The sequence below is a fragment of the Narcine bancroftii genome, chromosome 4, assembly GCF_036971445.1.
Source record: "Narcine bancroftii isolate sNarBan1 chromosome 4, sNarBan1.hap1, whole genome shotgun sequence".
Classification (NCBI taxonomy): Eukaryota; Metazoa; Chordata; class Chondrichthyes; order Torpediniformes; family Narcinidae; genus Narcine; species Narcine bancroftii.
In genome coordinates this window covers 223671669-223685752 of record NC_091472.1, presented here as the reverse complement: position 1 = coordinate 223685752, position 14084 = coordinate 223671669, and the positions used below count along the sequence as shown (strand labels likewise).

Genomic DNA, 14084 nt, shown 5'->3' with positions numbered 1-14084 from the left:
CTTTTGCACTTTATTGATTTTTAAAAAATCTCTCCATATTGCAGTCAGTTTGTTTAAATTTCTTTATTTGTTTACAGATGTAAAGTTAAGTCAGGTGTTTTTTTGAGAATCTCAGAGGTGTATGTGATGTCATGTATGTACTCTGACAATAAATCTGAAATCTGAAATAAGTGTCTGAAACCCAAGAACCTGCAGGGCAGGAGAATAGGATGGCTGGATAATTCCTGCACAGAGCTCAGAATGGGTGGCAGTTACTACCTTATCAAAATTTCGGTTTTCCCAAGGGCTTGTTGTTCTTCCTAATGCTTAGAATTGGCCAGAATACACAACTTTCATGTTTTTGTACTCTGCCTAATAAAGCCAAAGATTTCACATTTGAAAATCATCTTACAACATTCTCCTGCCACCCAAGTTTCAGCTTTCTATTCCTGCATACAATTTAAAATGAGACCATTTGGTCTAAGTTGCCTCTTTTACATCACCAAACAAATCCTTTAATTAAAGAGAATCTGAACACCCCAGTGAGGCATATACTTGTGCAATACACAGCACTCAACATCAACCACAGCGTTCCCCTGCAAGTGTGCAGCACAAGGTACAAAGAGGAAATGCTACTCACCTTTCCAGCAATCTCAGTCAGCTTTTCTTTGTTGTTGCACAGACCAGAGCCAAGGCCACCAAGTGCATAAGCAGACCTCACCATGACAGGATATCCAATCTTCTCTGCTGCTTGGAAAGCATCCTCCAGCTGTAAGTTTAGAGAATTGTTAGTTGGGCTGGAATGGATGCCTTTGCTCATCAGATACAATTTGTCAAGTGTACATCATCAGTTCCACTCCCTGGATCAAATGGCAATCACCTTGCTGCACATCTGCTTCACAAAAGTGCAGTCGATTCAGTGGCACGCATGCACCTCACCATATCTCGAACCAATGCACAGCAACCATCTGAACTGCAAACAGACAGAACAGTTTTTCTGCCACAAACAAGACAAAATGATTTGTTTGTGGCACTGTTGTTTGAGGGAGCACCTCTTTAGTACAGTTGGTGGAACTCCTGCCTCAAAGCTCCCCAGCCACCCAAGTTTAATCCAACCTCCAGTGCAGCGTGCTTGGGGTTTGCACATTCTCCCTAGGTTTCCTCTGCGTACTCCAATGTCCACCAATATTCCAAAGAATAGGAGCTGCATCGTACAGAAACAAACCCTTTGGTCACCACCTTTTCATAAGTCTACAACTAATTCGATTCGATTGCCCTCAGTCCATATTCTTCTATGACTTGCTTAATTTAATGCCTATCAATTTTTTTTCTGCAATATGGTGATTTTATCTGATTTTATCACCTCTTCTGGGAGTGAGTTCCAGATATCAGCCACACTGTAAAAAAAAAAATTTCCTCTCAAATCCCCTTTAAAAATCCTACTTCTTGCCTAACTCTGCGTCATCCTCACTTTGATACTTAGAGGAAGAGGAACAGACTTTGACTCTTCCACACCTATGATCATTTTCTCTATCTGGTTGCCTCACAGCCTCCTTCACTCCAGAAGGAAACATCCAACTCATCCAATCACTGCTCCAAACTCAGAGGAGATTGCTGGAGCCCTGTTGTACCTTAATTAGACACAGATGAGGTACTGGAGCAATAGATATGAATATGGGGATTTAATTTAAGAAGGGCTGCAGGGATAAGCCAGTGAACTACAGGCTAGTGAATCTTACATCAATGGTGGGAAAGTCATTGGAAGAGATTCTGAGAGGCAGGATTTATTTGCATTTGGAAAGGCAAAGACAGATTAGAGATAGTGTGGCTTTGTGCTGGGAAAGTCATGTTATATAAACTTTACTGAATATTTTTGAAGCGATTAACAAGGGCAGGGCAGCAAACTTCAATTACATGTACTTTAGAAAGGCCTATATAAGGTCACATAGTCCAGGGTGAGTTAATCGATTGGATACAAAATTGGCTTGATGACAGGGTTAGAGGGTGCAACTGGAGGGTTGTTTTTCAGATTGGAGGCCTGTGACCAGTGGAGTGCTACAAGAATTGGTGCTTGGTCCTGGTTATTTGTTATATTTATTCATGATCTGCATGAGATTTGGTGACATGATTAGCTAGTATGCACATGACACCATAATGGGATCTGGATCAACTGAGAAAGTGAACGAAAGAATAGTAGGTAGAAGTGCACAGTGATGCATTTTGGAAAGGTAAACCAGCACTGGATAAACACAGTGAAGGATGAGGTCCTGGGGATGGTTAGAGAACAGAGAGACCCAAGAATATAAGACATAGTTCCATGAAAATGTTGGCATGTAAACAAGGTAGTGAGGAAGGTGGGTAGCCTCTGGCCTTCATTGGAAGGGACAATGAGTCCCAGAATGCTGATAAAACTGCACTTGAATATTGCGTGCAGTTCTGCTTGTCATAATATAAGAAAGCTGCAATAAACAAGAGGGTGCAGAAAAGATTCACAAGAATGTTGCCAGGTCTGGGTGGCTTGAATTATGAGCAGAAACTGGATAGGCTGGAGTACAGCAGCTGAGGGTGACCTGATAAGAGGTTTATAACATTATGAAAGGCATAGATAAGGTGGATGGTCACAGTCATCACAACATAATTTTATATGTTTCTATAAGATCTCCCATCATCTTTCTAGCCTCTAATGAGGCTGCTCAGTCTCTTCTCATACTCTAACTACCTCATCTCTGAAATAAACCTGGTGAACCTCCTCTGCCTCCAAGGCACCAATTCTTGTAGCACTCCTCTGGTCTATCCTTTCTCAAGTAAGGTGACCATAACAGCACACCAGTTACTCCAGGCATGGCCTCACCAATACCCTGTATAGTTGCAGCAGAATCTCCTGCTCTTGAATTCATTCTCTCTGGCGATCCTTCCAGTAACATCCAATTTCCCTTCTTGATTACCTGCTGTACTTTCAAACTAACTTTTTGCAATTCTTACACAAGCACTCCCAGGGCTCTCTGCATAACAACATGCCTATAGTAGCCAGCCTTTTGTCCACCTCTTTTTTAAATTAAATTGTAGAGTTACATTTTCTCCTTTTTGGTCCACTGGGACCTGCTCAGAGTCTGGAGAATTTTGGTAAATTACCACAAATGTATTTGCTATAACCTCTGCCATTTCTTTCAGGATCCTGGGAAGTACTTCTTCAAGAACAGGGGAGTATCTACCACTAGTTGTTAGTGATAGTAATTGCATCAAGGTCCTCACCTCCCATGCCTTCTTAATATTAAATATAAAATAAATCAATTATTCAATGAAACGGTTTCATTGTTGAGAAGGGATCTAGTTCAGCTTCTGAAACTGGTGAAAAGTTTTTAAAAATTCAGCCTCTGTAGATCTCTGCATAAATCTCATGGAACAGTTGGTTGTTTCTGTGTCAATAGTGCACAAACCATCTGGACATATCATCGACACATGGGATTATTCTGCAGTAACCAACAACAGGCATTTTTGAACACTATAAAGAAAGCAACACATTCCCAGACTGCGCCTGCTGTTACAGTCAGGCAAATTCTGAAAGAATGGAACTGCTGCTCCAGTACAGGACTTGTACTGACACCACTGATTGAGATCCAAGTGTGTTTATTGCCCTTGGGTGCGATCTACCAGGCACCTGAATGACTCGGTCCAAGCAGGACATTGGTCACATGAACTTCTGGTCAGGAGGTTACAGAAGCTCAGTCAGCATGTCCACAGGGCCCGTCCCACATGAGCCTCTCCATCACAACTCACACCCTGCACTTGCAAGGGAGTGTGTGTGACTGGAAGAGGGGCTCCAAGTTGAATGAAATTTCTTTCACACAAGCAAGGGAGAAAACACTCAATAACAAAAACACCTGCCTGAGCAACATTCGGGCAGATGAGAAAGTTCTATCAACTAATAAATAAAACAAGTGAAATAACCCTTGGAGCAAGAAGGTGGTGGTTGGCAGGGAAGGGAGGGAGCGTGGAAGGATTTTCTACTGTGTCTCACCGTCTCAACTGCAAAGCTTGGAGCTATTTTCTCATTAATTTCCAGCAGTTTGTCTGCAAACAGTTGCCGGTCCTCAGTGGCCATGACAGAGGTGATGGGGGTCCCCAGTACTTTGACATTGTACTTATCCAGCACCCCTTGCTTGTACAGCTCCACACCTGCCACAAGACGACAAATCACATAAATCATTCATGCTAGAATCACCTCAGTTCACTTCCAAATATTGTTCTGTAAAGACAATAAGACTGTGGTGATGCAGAGTAAAGAGTCATGATGTCATACAGTGGGGAACTAGCTATTCGACATACTACATCCACACTGACCAGCAGGCATCAATCTCTCGCCTCCTGCTTCATTACTCAATGACGTCAGTTGGAAGTATAAGCGTCCATGAACATTGAGTGAAGCCTGTGCCAAACATATGTAGGGCAGTCACCTGCACCAGGCTCCAGAACTGATGAATCTGTGAGGCTCAATCAAAAGACAGTAGAGAAGCAAAATGACTCATCTACAGAAAGCAGAAAAACTTACGAGGAAATAGTGCCACTCACCGCAGTTCAGGGCTGTCTGCCCTCCCATGGACAGCAGTATTCCATCTGGCTTCTCTGTTTTAATTATATCAGTCACAAACTCCGGTGTGACAGGCAAGAAATAAACCGTATCTGCTTGCTTTGTTCCCACCTCATTTGTCTGCACTGATGCAATGTTTGGGTTCATTAGTACGGTTTTTATATTTTCTTCCTGTAATAGACAGGCAAAACAGTGAAATGGAGGGAAGGAGTGTGCTTAACACATCAAGTGTTTCTATATACCATCGTACAATAAAAAGGATGGACATGCACATACACAACTACTCCAGCTCCAATTAACTCACTACTCCTATATGCTGGGAATCGGTTCACTCTTGGCTCAGCAATTCATCTGTGCTAAGTGTAGCGGGAACCTAACTCTGTGTCTAACCAGCCCTGTCCCTGCTCGTGTGATGCAACAGTGCACTCGCTATCTAACCTGTTTTTTAATATGAAATACTAATTTATATATTTATAATAGTTTCATCATTTTACATGGAACAGTACAACACAGTACTGAGGAGAGAAAACTCAAGACGTCCAGCTTTGTTGGCACCATGGTCTTTCTTATGGTGGTTCTTCCAGTGGGTGAGGCATTTTCAGCCTTCATTAGATAAGATGCTTAAATCTTCCCAGAATCAAAGATTGTTAGGAGTAAACTCGTAACTTGGTCAGGCAATTGGAGAGGGGAGGGAGTTCCATTGGTGTACCTACAGACAAGTTTCCCTGCTGGAATTAGAATCACCACCTTTAGATATTAAACGTAGTTTCCCTTCCCAAGTAGTCTAACCAAACACAGCCACAACCTTGAAAGAGGATTCTAACTTCTCCTTTTTGTTGAAAACAGCGGCTTTTCCTAACCCTCTTCCCTTCAGTAGGGAATCATATCTGCCCTGGAAATAGGACGGGGCAGTGTGGAAGGATACTTACTCTGCATCTAACCCAGGTAGTCCCTGTCCCGGTAGGATGCGACAGGATAGTGTAGGAGGAGGCTTATGCTATATCTACCTGTGCTGTCCCTGCCAAGCAGGAAGAATATTTGAAAAACATCCACGCCAAACTATAGTGACAGATGGCAACCAGGACCCATACAGAGAGATTTTAGGGTGCGACCAGAACTAAGAGCTTTAGGGAGGATGCTTTTTTCACAAGGTACTTGCAGGTAACCTCATGCAGACCAGACAAACAGGGCTTCACACTCTGGGTCATACAGCATGTCACCCACTCACTCTGCTCTGCCCACACTGGCTCCAAGCAGGGTTATCCTGTTAGTCTCAGCTCCCTGCTCTTTTCCTGGAGCCTGTGATATATTCTCTCTCCAATGCCATGTAAAAAACTTCCTTCCAAAGTTGGCAAGTCTAATTCATTGTTTCACTGTTCTGCAGCCAGTGCTAACCATGCCAAGTTTCAAAACAAAAAGGATTTTTCTCTCATCCTCCCACTAGATTTGGCCCAAATTTTCAAATGTGTGGACCCCAATACTTGAACCATCCAAGGAAACAGCCATCTCCTTAATCTTGTCCACCTCTGTGTTCTGAGAACTCCCCCAGCTTGTCCAAGTATGCACCAGAATAAGTTTCAGTTGGAAACATTGGTGGAGAAATGGCTGATTGAGATTAATCCATAAACTGGAAGGCCAACACCTACCCACAAATTGGAGGAACAACCTCTAATTTTCCATCTGGGCACTCTCATGGCATTAACTGATTTCTCTGGTTTCTGCTAGCTCTCCCTCTCTTCTTTCCTCCAGCTCTCCACCCTATTCCCTCTCCACTCACAGAGCTATCCCCCTTCCCCTTCTTTGTGGGTATACCCTTTTTCCCTTATCCACCTATTACCTCCTGCCTCTGCTCCTCCTCCTGCCCTCTGCCCACTCCCCCCCAAACACCATTTTGTTCTGGTGCCTACTTATATTTTGTTCCTTGATGAAGGACTCAAGTTGGTTATGTAACTTTATCTTTGCTACACATAGTGCACTGTTTGACCTGCTGAGTTTCTCCAGCATTGTGTTTTTACTTCAATCACAGTGTCTGCAGATTTTCGTGTTTTACTTCCAGTAATCCAAACGAGTTTGATGTGTTGCACTTCAGGGGCGGCTCAAATGCAAGAGGAATACTGTAAATGGCAGGAGCATTGATGTACAGAGACCGTGGAATGAAGATGATGCCACAAGTAGATAGGGTGGTTTAAAAAAGCATAGAGTATACTTAGGTTGGGACATTCAATATAAAAGTTGGCAAGTCACGTTGCAGCTGTGTTGTCTTCTCTGGAGCATTGAAGGCTGAGGGGCAACCTGACAGAAGTTTATAAAATTACAAACGGCATAAAGAGGGTAGATCATTCAAAGTATTTTCCTCAGGGTGGAAATGTCAAATACTAGAAGGCATAAGTTTAAAGTGAGAGGGGGAGAATATAAAAAGGTGTGAGGCAAGTTTTTCAGGCAGGCACACGAACAGTTGGGCAATGGAGGTATATAGACCAGGTGAAGGCAGATAGCATTAGTTTCAACTGGCATCATGATTGGCACGTGCATAGAGATCCAAAGGGCCTGTTCATATGCTGTCAACCTTGGGGACTCTCCCTGTGCTGTACTAGCTAGTTCCACATTTTTCAGTTGTACCTTGCAACTGGAACCTTATGAATTCCCTCTGCATTCTCTCTATGATCTAACAATAGTGTGGCGACAAGATTTGCACACATAACTCCCGTTTTGGCCTTTTGCACTAATTTTCACCCAACATGCATCTCCTCCTTCAGCTACCTGCCTTGGTTCTTCTGCAGTTCACTGTTCATCACACTTCCAAGATTTGGGATTGTTAACCTGCATTCAGCATTCATCACCAGCCACCATCCTTCAGCCCACAGAAGAGTTGCTGGGGCATTGGGAGTCAATGCCACCTGAATCAGATAAAATGAAAATCACCTTCAAGGCTTTGACCGCTTGTGATCCAGAGTAATCAAACTCGCCAGCTTGGCCAATGGACAGGCCTCCTGAACCCAAGACTAGAACCTTGGAAACCTGGAAGCAGTAAAAGATCATGAAGCATCATAGGGATAGGATACGAAAATAGATTGCCTTCACCATCCCACCAGACCTTCACAAGCGATGGTCAACAATGCTCATCAACCCAACTGTAAAATTTCCAGCCCACTGCAGCATTCACAGCTTTCTCTCCTCACCCTCTAGACCCTCCCTTCTCCCTTTCCTTGCATGGACTCCAACTCATCTTCCTTTAGAAGCAATACTCTAATCCCACTTTCTCACGCCTTTTCATTCTCTTAAAGCTCAGTTAGGTCACCACTGAGACTTCCACTCTCAAAGGAGTCAAAGCTGCATTTGCATCTCTGCCTCTGTTCCGTGACTCTTGCTGGTAGTGCTGGATCAGGGTGACTGAAATTGAAGAGAATAATATGGTGGGGTGGAAGGAGATAGGGGTCAAGGCAAATGTGCAGGAAATACAGAAGATGCGGGTAAGGGCAGAGTTGATGGTGGTAGAGGGTAAGCTACTTTTTTTGAAGGAGGCGGCCATCTCGGATAGATAGGGTGGACAGCTTGCACCTTTTCTCCAGAGCAGCAAAAGCAATACCTATTTATGGAGAGTGAAGGAAAGTTTAGGGAAGATGTCAGAGGCAGGTATTTGTGGGTGCCTCGAATATACTGCCGGGGCAGTGGTGGAGGCTGATACAATAGGGATATTTTTAATAAGCACATAGATGCAAGAGAAATAAAGGGTTATAGGCTGTGAGGGAGGGTAGGGTTAGATTGATGGGTCTGTTCTGTGCTGCACTGTTCTAAATTTTAAAAAATTTAGACATACAGCATGGTAATAAGCCATTTCGGCTCATGAGTTGATGCCACCCCATTTACACCCCATTAACCTACTCCTTCAGTAGGTTTTGAAGGGTGGAAGGAAGCCTGAGAAAACCCATGCAGACACGGGGAGAACATACAAACTCCTTACAGTTATTCTATATTCTAAAACACGAGATGCTCAGGAAGGAGGCTGCTGGAGGCTCTGAAGGAAACTTTTGCGCCTTCGTTAATTGGGACGGCACAGTTAGAGTAGCTGTTATTAAAGTGCCAGCGACCTGGATTTGAATCTGTCGCTGTCTGTATAGGGTTTGTACATTCTCCCAATGACTCGTGGGTTTCCTCCCACGTTCCAAAGATGTCTGGGGTTACTCAGGTGTATTTGGGCGGCATGGGCTCGTGGACTGTAAAGGCCTGTTACTGTGCTGCTATCTCTAAATTTAAAAAATTAAATTTAAATTAACCACAAGTACGGTGCCAAAAGAAGGATTTCTAATATCATCCCATTGTTCAAAAAGGTTGTAGGAGAGCCTTGTATCACTGGTAGAGAAGTTGTTAGAGCACATTCTGAGGGACCTGTGTTCGCTTGGAAAAACAGTGGTGGACAAGGAGTCAGCATAGTTTTGTGCAAGGGAGACCACACCTCACAAGACTGTTCATCTGACATCAAATGGTAAGGAAACTGCTGGAGAGGAACTGAGAGAGAATCTTTCAGCTTTTGGATGGCCAATATAAAATTAAGGAGAGCCAGCTTGGATCTGAGTGTGGAAATCGTGACTCATCAACGTGATAGAATGTTTTGAAGAGATAACAATGAGGGTAGACAAGGGCAAGGCAGTTGATGTTATTTATCTGGATTTTAGTGAAGTGTTTGTTGGCGTCTCAAATAGTAGTTGATATGGAAGGTTAGGGCAATGAGTTACGAGGCAACTAGTGAACTGCATAAAAGATATTGGCTCAGTGATACGAATAAGTGTGGTTGAAGAAGACAGCTTTTCAGACTGGAGGAACATGGAGTGCCTCAGGGTTCAGTGCTAGGACCCTTGTTTTTTGTTATAATACATGAATAATTTGAACAAGGATGTTTGTGGCAAGGTGAGCAAGTCTGTTGATAACATGAAAATATATTCTACAGTGGACAGTGAAGAAAATTATCTGAGTTTTCCACAGGATCTAGCTCAGATGGGTGTCTGGGCTAAGGAATGACAGATGCAGTGCACCTTGGAGAAGTGTGAGGTGCTCCATTTGGATAAATCCAGAGTAGGTCTTACTCTGTTAATGGCCTAAAGAGTGTTATGGAGCAGAAGGACCTAGGAGTATGGGTACATGGCTCTTTAGACAGAGTATTGAAGAGTGTTGAGGACACTTGCCTTCATCAGTTGGGGCAGTGAAAACAAATGGTGGGACATCATGTTGAAATTGTGAAAGACTAGAAAAACTATCCTGTTTTTCTTAGAACATTGGAGGTTGAGAAAGGATCTTATTGAAGTCTATAAAATCATGAGAGGTGAATAGTGACAGATTCTCCTTCTCTAGGAAACAGACTAAGATGAGAGGGCTTAAGGTGTAGGGGTTGAGATTTAGAAGGGACATAAGGGGACAATTCCGAGTTAAATTCCATTTGCGATTCCTTTACACCTTACACAGTTGACATATATGATGTTGTAACCATGGACAACCTTCATCATTCTCCTTTATCTTCTCTGTAAGGAATATTACATGGCCATATTATCCCTCCCAATTTCCTTTTTAAGTATACCCTTTCATCCCTCATTGTCCTCAGGGGACTAATTTGATCCCAGATGACATACCTAACCTATGTCTCCTCCTTTTATCTGTATCAAAACCTGAAAATCTCTTGATAACTAAGATTCTTTACTATTGTCAGCCTCACCCTTCACTCGAACAGGAACACGCTAGTCCTGAACTCTCCTCATCTCATCTTTAAAACCCTCCCATTCTTAGACATCCTTTACCTGCCAACAGCCTCTCCCAGTCATTGATGTTAGTTTTGCCCTATTTTAAGACTCTCAATGTGAGGACCAGTCCTATTTTTCACCGTAACCATTTTGAAATTCATAGAATTATGGTCACTGGTCCCAAAGTGAAAGCAGTGATGCATCAGCTACTTGCACTGCCTCGCAGCCTAAGAGAGGGTTGAGTGTAGGTCCTTCTCTACTAATGCAGGATTTTGAACCAAAATATTAACCATTCCTTTGCTGCCATGATGTTCTTCTCAATCAATAGTTCAACTCTTCCCCCTCCTCTGGCACACCAGTACTTGCCAGAACATTGATCTGCCAATCCTGCCCATTCTCCAATCACCCAGAGGAACCATAAACCCAGCAGCAATAGAAATTCACCAAGACAAATTATTAATTAAACAAAAGTTGCTTTTAATCATCTTTAAACATGAAAACAGGATCAAACTTTAACTTATTACTATTAACTTAACCCCCTTCTAATTCTGAGTGTATGTGTATGTAATTTGTGTGTAAGTTCAGAAAAGTTATTCGATTCACAGTTCAATTTCACTTCTCACTCCTCCAAGTTCACTAGTATCAGGCAATTCTAATACTGTGCACTGTATTTAACATTTATGAATCTTCACCAGGCCTTGGTGCTTAAAAAGAAAATGGTTACCACTCAGGAAGGTTCTTGTCGGTTTTCAGAGAGAAATTTGTTGCTCGTTGGACACCCAAAACTAATCCCTTTAGATCTTGCCCAATCAGAGTTTTCTAGACGATAATCTCTTTCTTTCAGGTCACCACAGAGTTCCTTTTTGTTTCTATTATTTCAAGTGAAACATTATGCAGCCAGTCCTCTCTTGTACAGACCACAGAGGCTTTGACCAGGCTGAACTAAGAACTCACAACCTGTCTTCAAAATGGGGTTTTCCCACAAGCTTGCCAGCTTATCATGTTCCAATCCCAGCTACTGTAGAATTGTATTCTCTCTCTCTCTCTCTCACTCACTCACTCACTCAGAGAAAACCACATGACCCTCTTAGAACAGCCAACTGCACTCAGATAGACTGTGACTCCGGATCTAATCTTCTGAGTTTGTTCACCTGTTGCTTTCCAAAACAATAATCCATTACTCCACACTATGTCCAATTAATACCTACTTGTGAAATCCTTATAGGCATCCTTCAAAGTTTGTGCAAAGGCACCCGGAGCCTGGACTGTCTGGCTTGAGCAGAGCTCTGTTATTTTAAATGAGATGTGTTTTGAAGTGTTTGCATGTGACCTACACCAAAAAACCTGCCACAATTTATCTCCTTTAAAACATATCCATATACAATACAAAATATAACATAATCCATCACACTATATTATCACAATCCCAAATGCCTGACCTGATGAGCTTCTTAAAGAAGGTCTGAAAGGCTAAACATGTCTATCAGACCTTCTACACTCCCTATCCTTCCTCTCCCCGTCCTTCCTACTGGACATGCTTGCTCTAACCTCTACATTTGCTTTTTTCATCCGTTACACTCCTACTCTGCCAGGCTAATTAAACCCTCCCAAGAGGCACTAGCCAATCTTCCCGCAAGGATTTTGTACCTCTGCAGTCCTGCTGTAACCTGTGGGTTAATATGACTAAATAAAGGAAACCTACCTCCAGCCTCTTGGGAGCAGAGGGCACTGGTGGCATGACTGAAGCAATGCTGGTTCCCTTGCCCTTCTTTATCAGCGAGATGAAAGCATCGAACAGAAACTGAAAGAGAGACGATCAATGAGTGCCTCCATGCTATGAATCACAAATCAGATGCAGAAATAGTTGAACATCCTATCTCCAGCTTAAAATGGATCATTACTACTTATTGTGAAAGTCCAATTAGTCCCAGTCTCATATTTTTATCCCATAACAATATAAAAACCCCCTCATATGTATTATTGATTTCCCTTCATAAAGTAACTGTTGTACCTGCCACCCTTTAAGTAATGCTCCCAGACCACTGCAATTCACCCCATAATCCTCTGCATTAAAGTACTTCTGCCACGTGGTTCTTGATCTCACCGTACAATCCTCAAGAATTCTGTCACTATACTTTCCATTCCTCATCACAGGTCTGTCAACTTTAAAATGTTGAAAGTCATTAATCAGTCCAGCTCATTAATACCAAAAAAGGTATAGCGCTCCAAGGAATTGAGGGTCTGCAAGTAAAAGTGGGAAGCATATGGCAGGTGGAGAATAATGAAAACAGGATGTGTAAAATGTGTAAGGAGGCTACTTCCAAGAAATTAGAAGGATAAAAATGGGCCACAAAGTATCGCTAGCTGACTGATTAAGGAAAATTTCAAGGCTGCTTTTTTTTTAATATTTCAAGAGCAAAAGGGAAAGGTTAGTAGCAAAGATGCAACCTAGATGTTGAGAAAAAGGATACAGGCATATCTTAAATGAATACCATTCATTAAGGAGGAAGAGTGCAGTGAAGATTTCGGGAGGGGGAGGGGGAGGGGTGGTCTGCGTTATTCTAGAGCATGTAAACATTAAAAAGAAGGATATAGGGATACCTTTGATATATTGGTCCTACAGTCTGATGAAATGCATCACAGACAGCTTTGTCAGGCAAGGCAGGAGACTACCGAACAGAGATTTTTGGAATCTCTCCTGTCACGGGTGAAGTTCCAGGTGAATGGAGGACAGCTAATGTAGTGTCCTTATTCCAGAAGGACAGCAAACATACAGCTGATAATAACACATGTGTGAGATAACATCAGTCTAACATTCTGAGCCTGTCTCCATGCAGTATGACTTCATTATTCAGAGACCAGAGAAATTGTTGGAAAACAATTCTGAGAGACAAGATTAATCTGCATGTGCAAAGGCAGGACTAATGAGAGATACTTGACAAGGTTTTGTTTGCTGAGAGATCCTGCTTTTTTTTTATTGAAGTAAGAAAATATATCAAGGAGGACGGAGGGCTAGATGTGGTCTACATGGATTTTTAATGAGGTCCCACTTGAAAACCTGCAAAATAGGAGCCACAGCATCCAAGGCGTTGGATTTAAAGTTACCTTTTTAATAGATAAGGAGGCTGAGAGAGTACCTGATAGCTGTGTACCACATTAAGAGAGGTAAAGATAGGGTAGAAAGTGAGAAACTCTTCCCCATAATGGGGAAGTCCAAATCCAGAAGGCTTGGACTTAAGGCGAAGAGTAAGAGGGAGAAAGAGGACCTAGGAAAGCGTTTTCACCCCGAAGGCAATCTGGAACACATTGTCTGGGATGGTAAAAGAGGTGGGTACTCTCACAACATTTTTTTTTTAATTTAATTTTTTAAAATTATTTAATTTAGAGATACAGCACAGTAACAGGCCCTTCCAGTCATGAGACTATGCTGCCCACAAATACACCAAATAACCTGCAAACCCCATACGTTTTTGGAGAGCAGCAGGAACCTGGAGCACACAGACACAGGGAGAAAGTACAAACTCCTTACAATCAGTGCCGGATTCAAACCCAGGTACCCGCACTGTAATAGAGTCATGTTAACCGCTATGCTAACCGTGCCACTCTGCACTTGAGGAAGTATCTGGAAAAGCACTTGAATCACCAACACATACAAGGCAACAGACCAGGAGCCAATAGATAAGATTTGTACAGGAGTACTTGATACTTAGCACAAACCTAGAGGGCTGAAGAACCTGTCTTTGTGGCTTTGAGGAGGGCACTTTAATCTGGAAAGCAACTGTTCATAG

General features: G+C 42.6%; 1 protein-coding gene across 1 annotated transcript in view; it reads right to left on the bottom strand.

Moving 5' to 3' along the window:
• The window catches only part of cps1 (carbamoyl-phosphate synthase 1, mitochondrial), a 169270-nt gene that overhangs the window by 89408 nt on the left and 65778 nt on the right, over positions 1 to 14084 (bottom strand). The window contains exons 12-16 of the mRNA XM_069934069.1: positions 11999 to 12097; positions 7490 to 7585; positions 4549 to 4738; positions 3998 to 4155; positions 620 to 748 (exon numbers count right to left, since the gene is read on the bottom strand). Coding sequence (XP_069790170.1) covers positions 620 to 748; positions 3998 to 4155; positions 4549 to 4738; positions 7490 to 7585; positions 11999 to 12097 — 672 coding nt within the window. The remainder of the gene's footprint in view (positions 1 to 619; positions 749 to 3997; positions 4156 to 4548; positions 4739 to 7489; positions 7586 to 11998; positions 12098 to 14084) is intronic.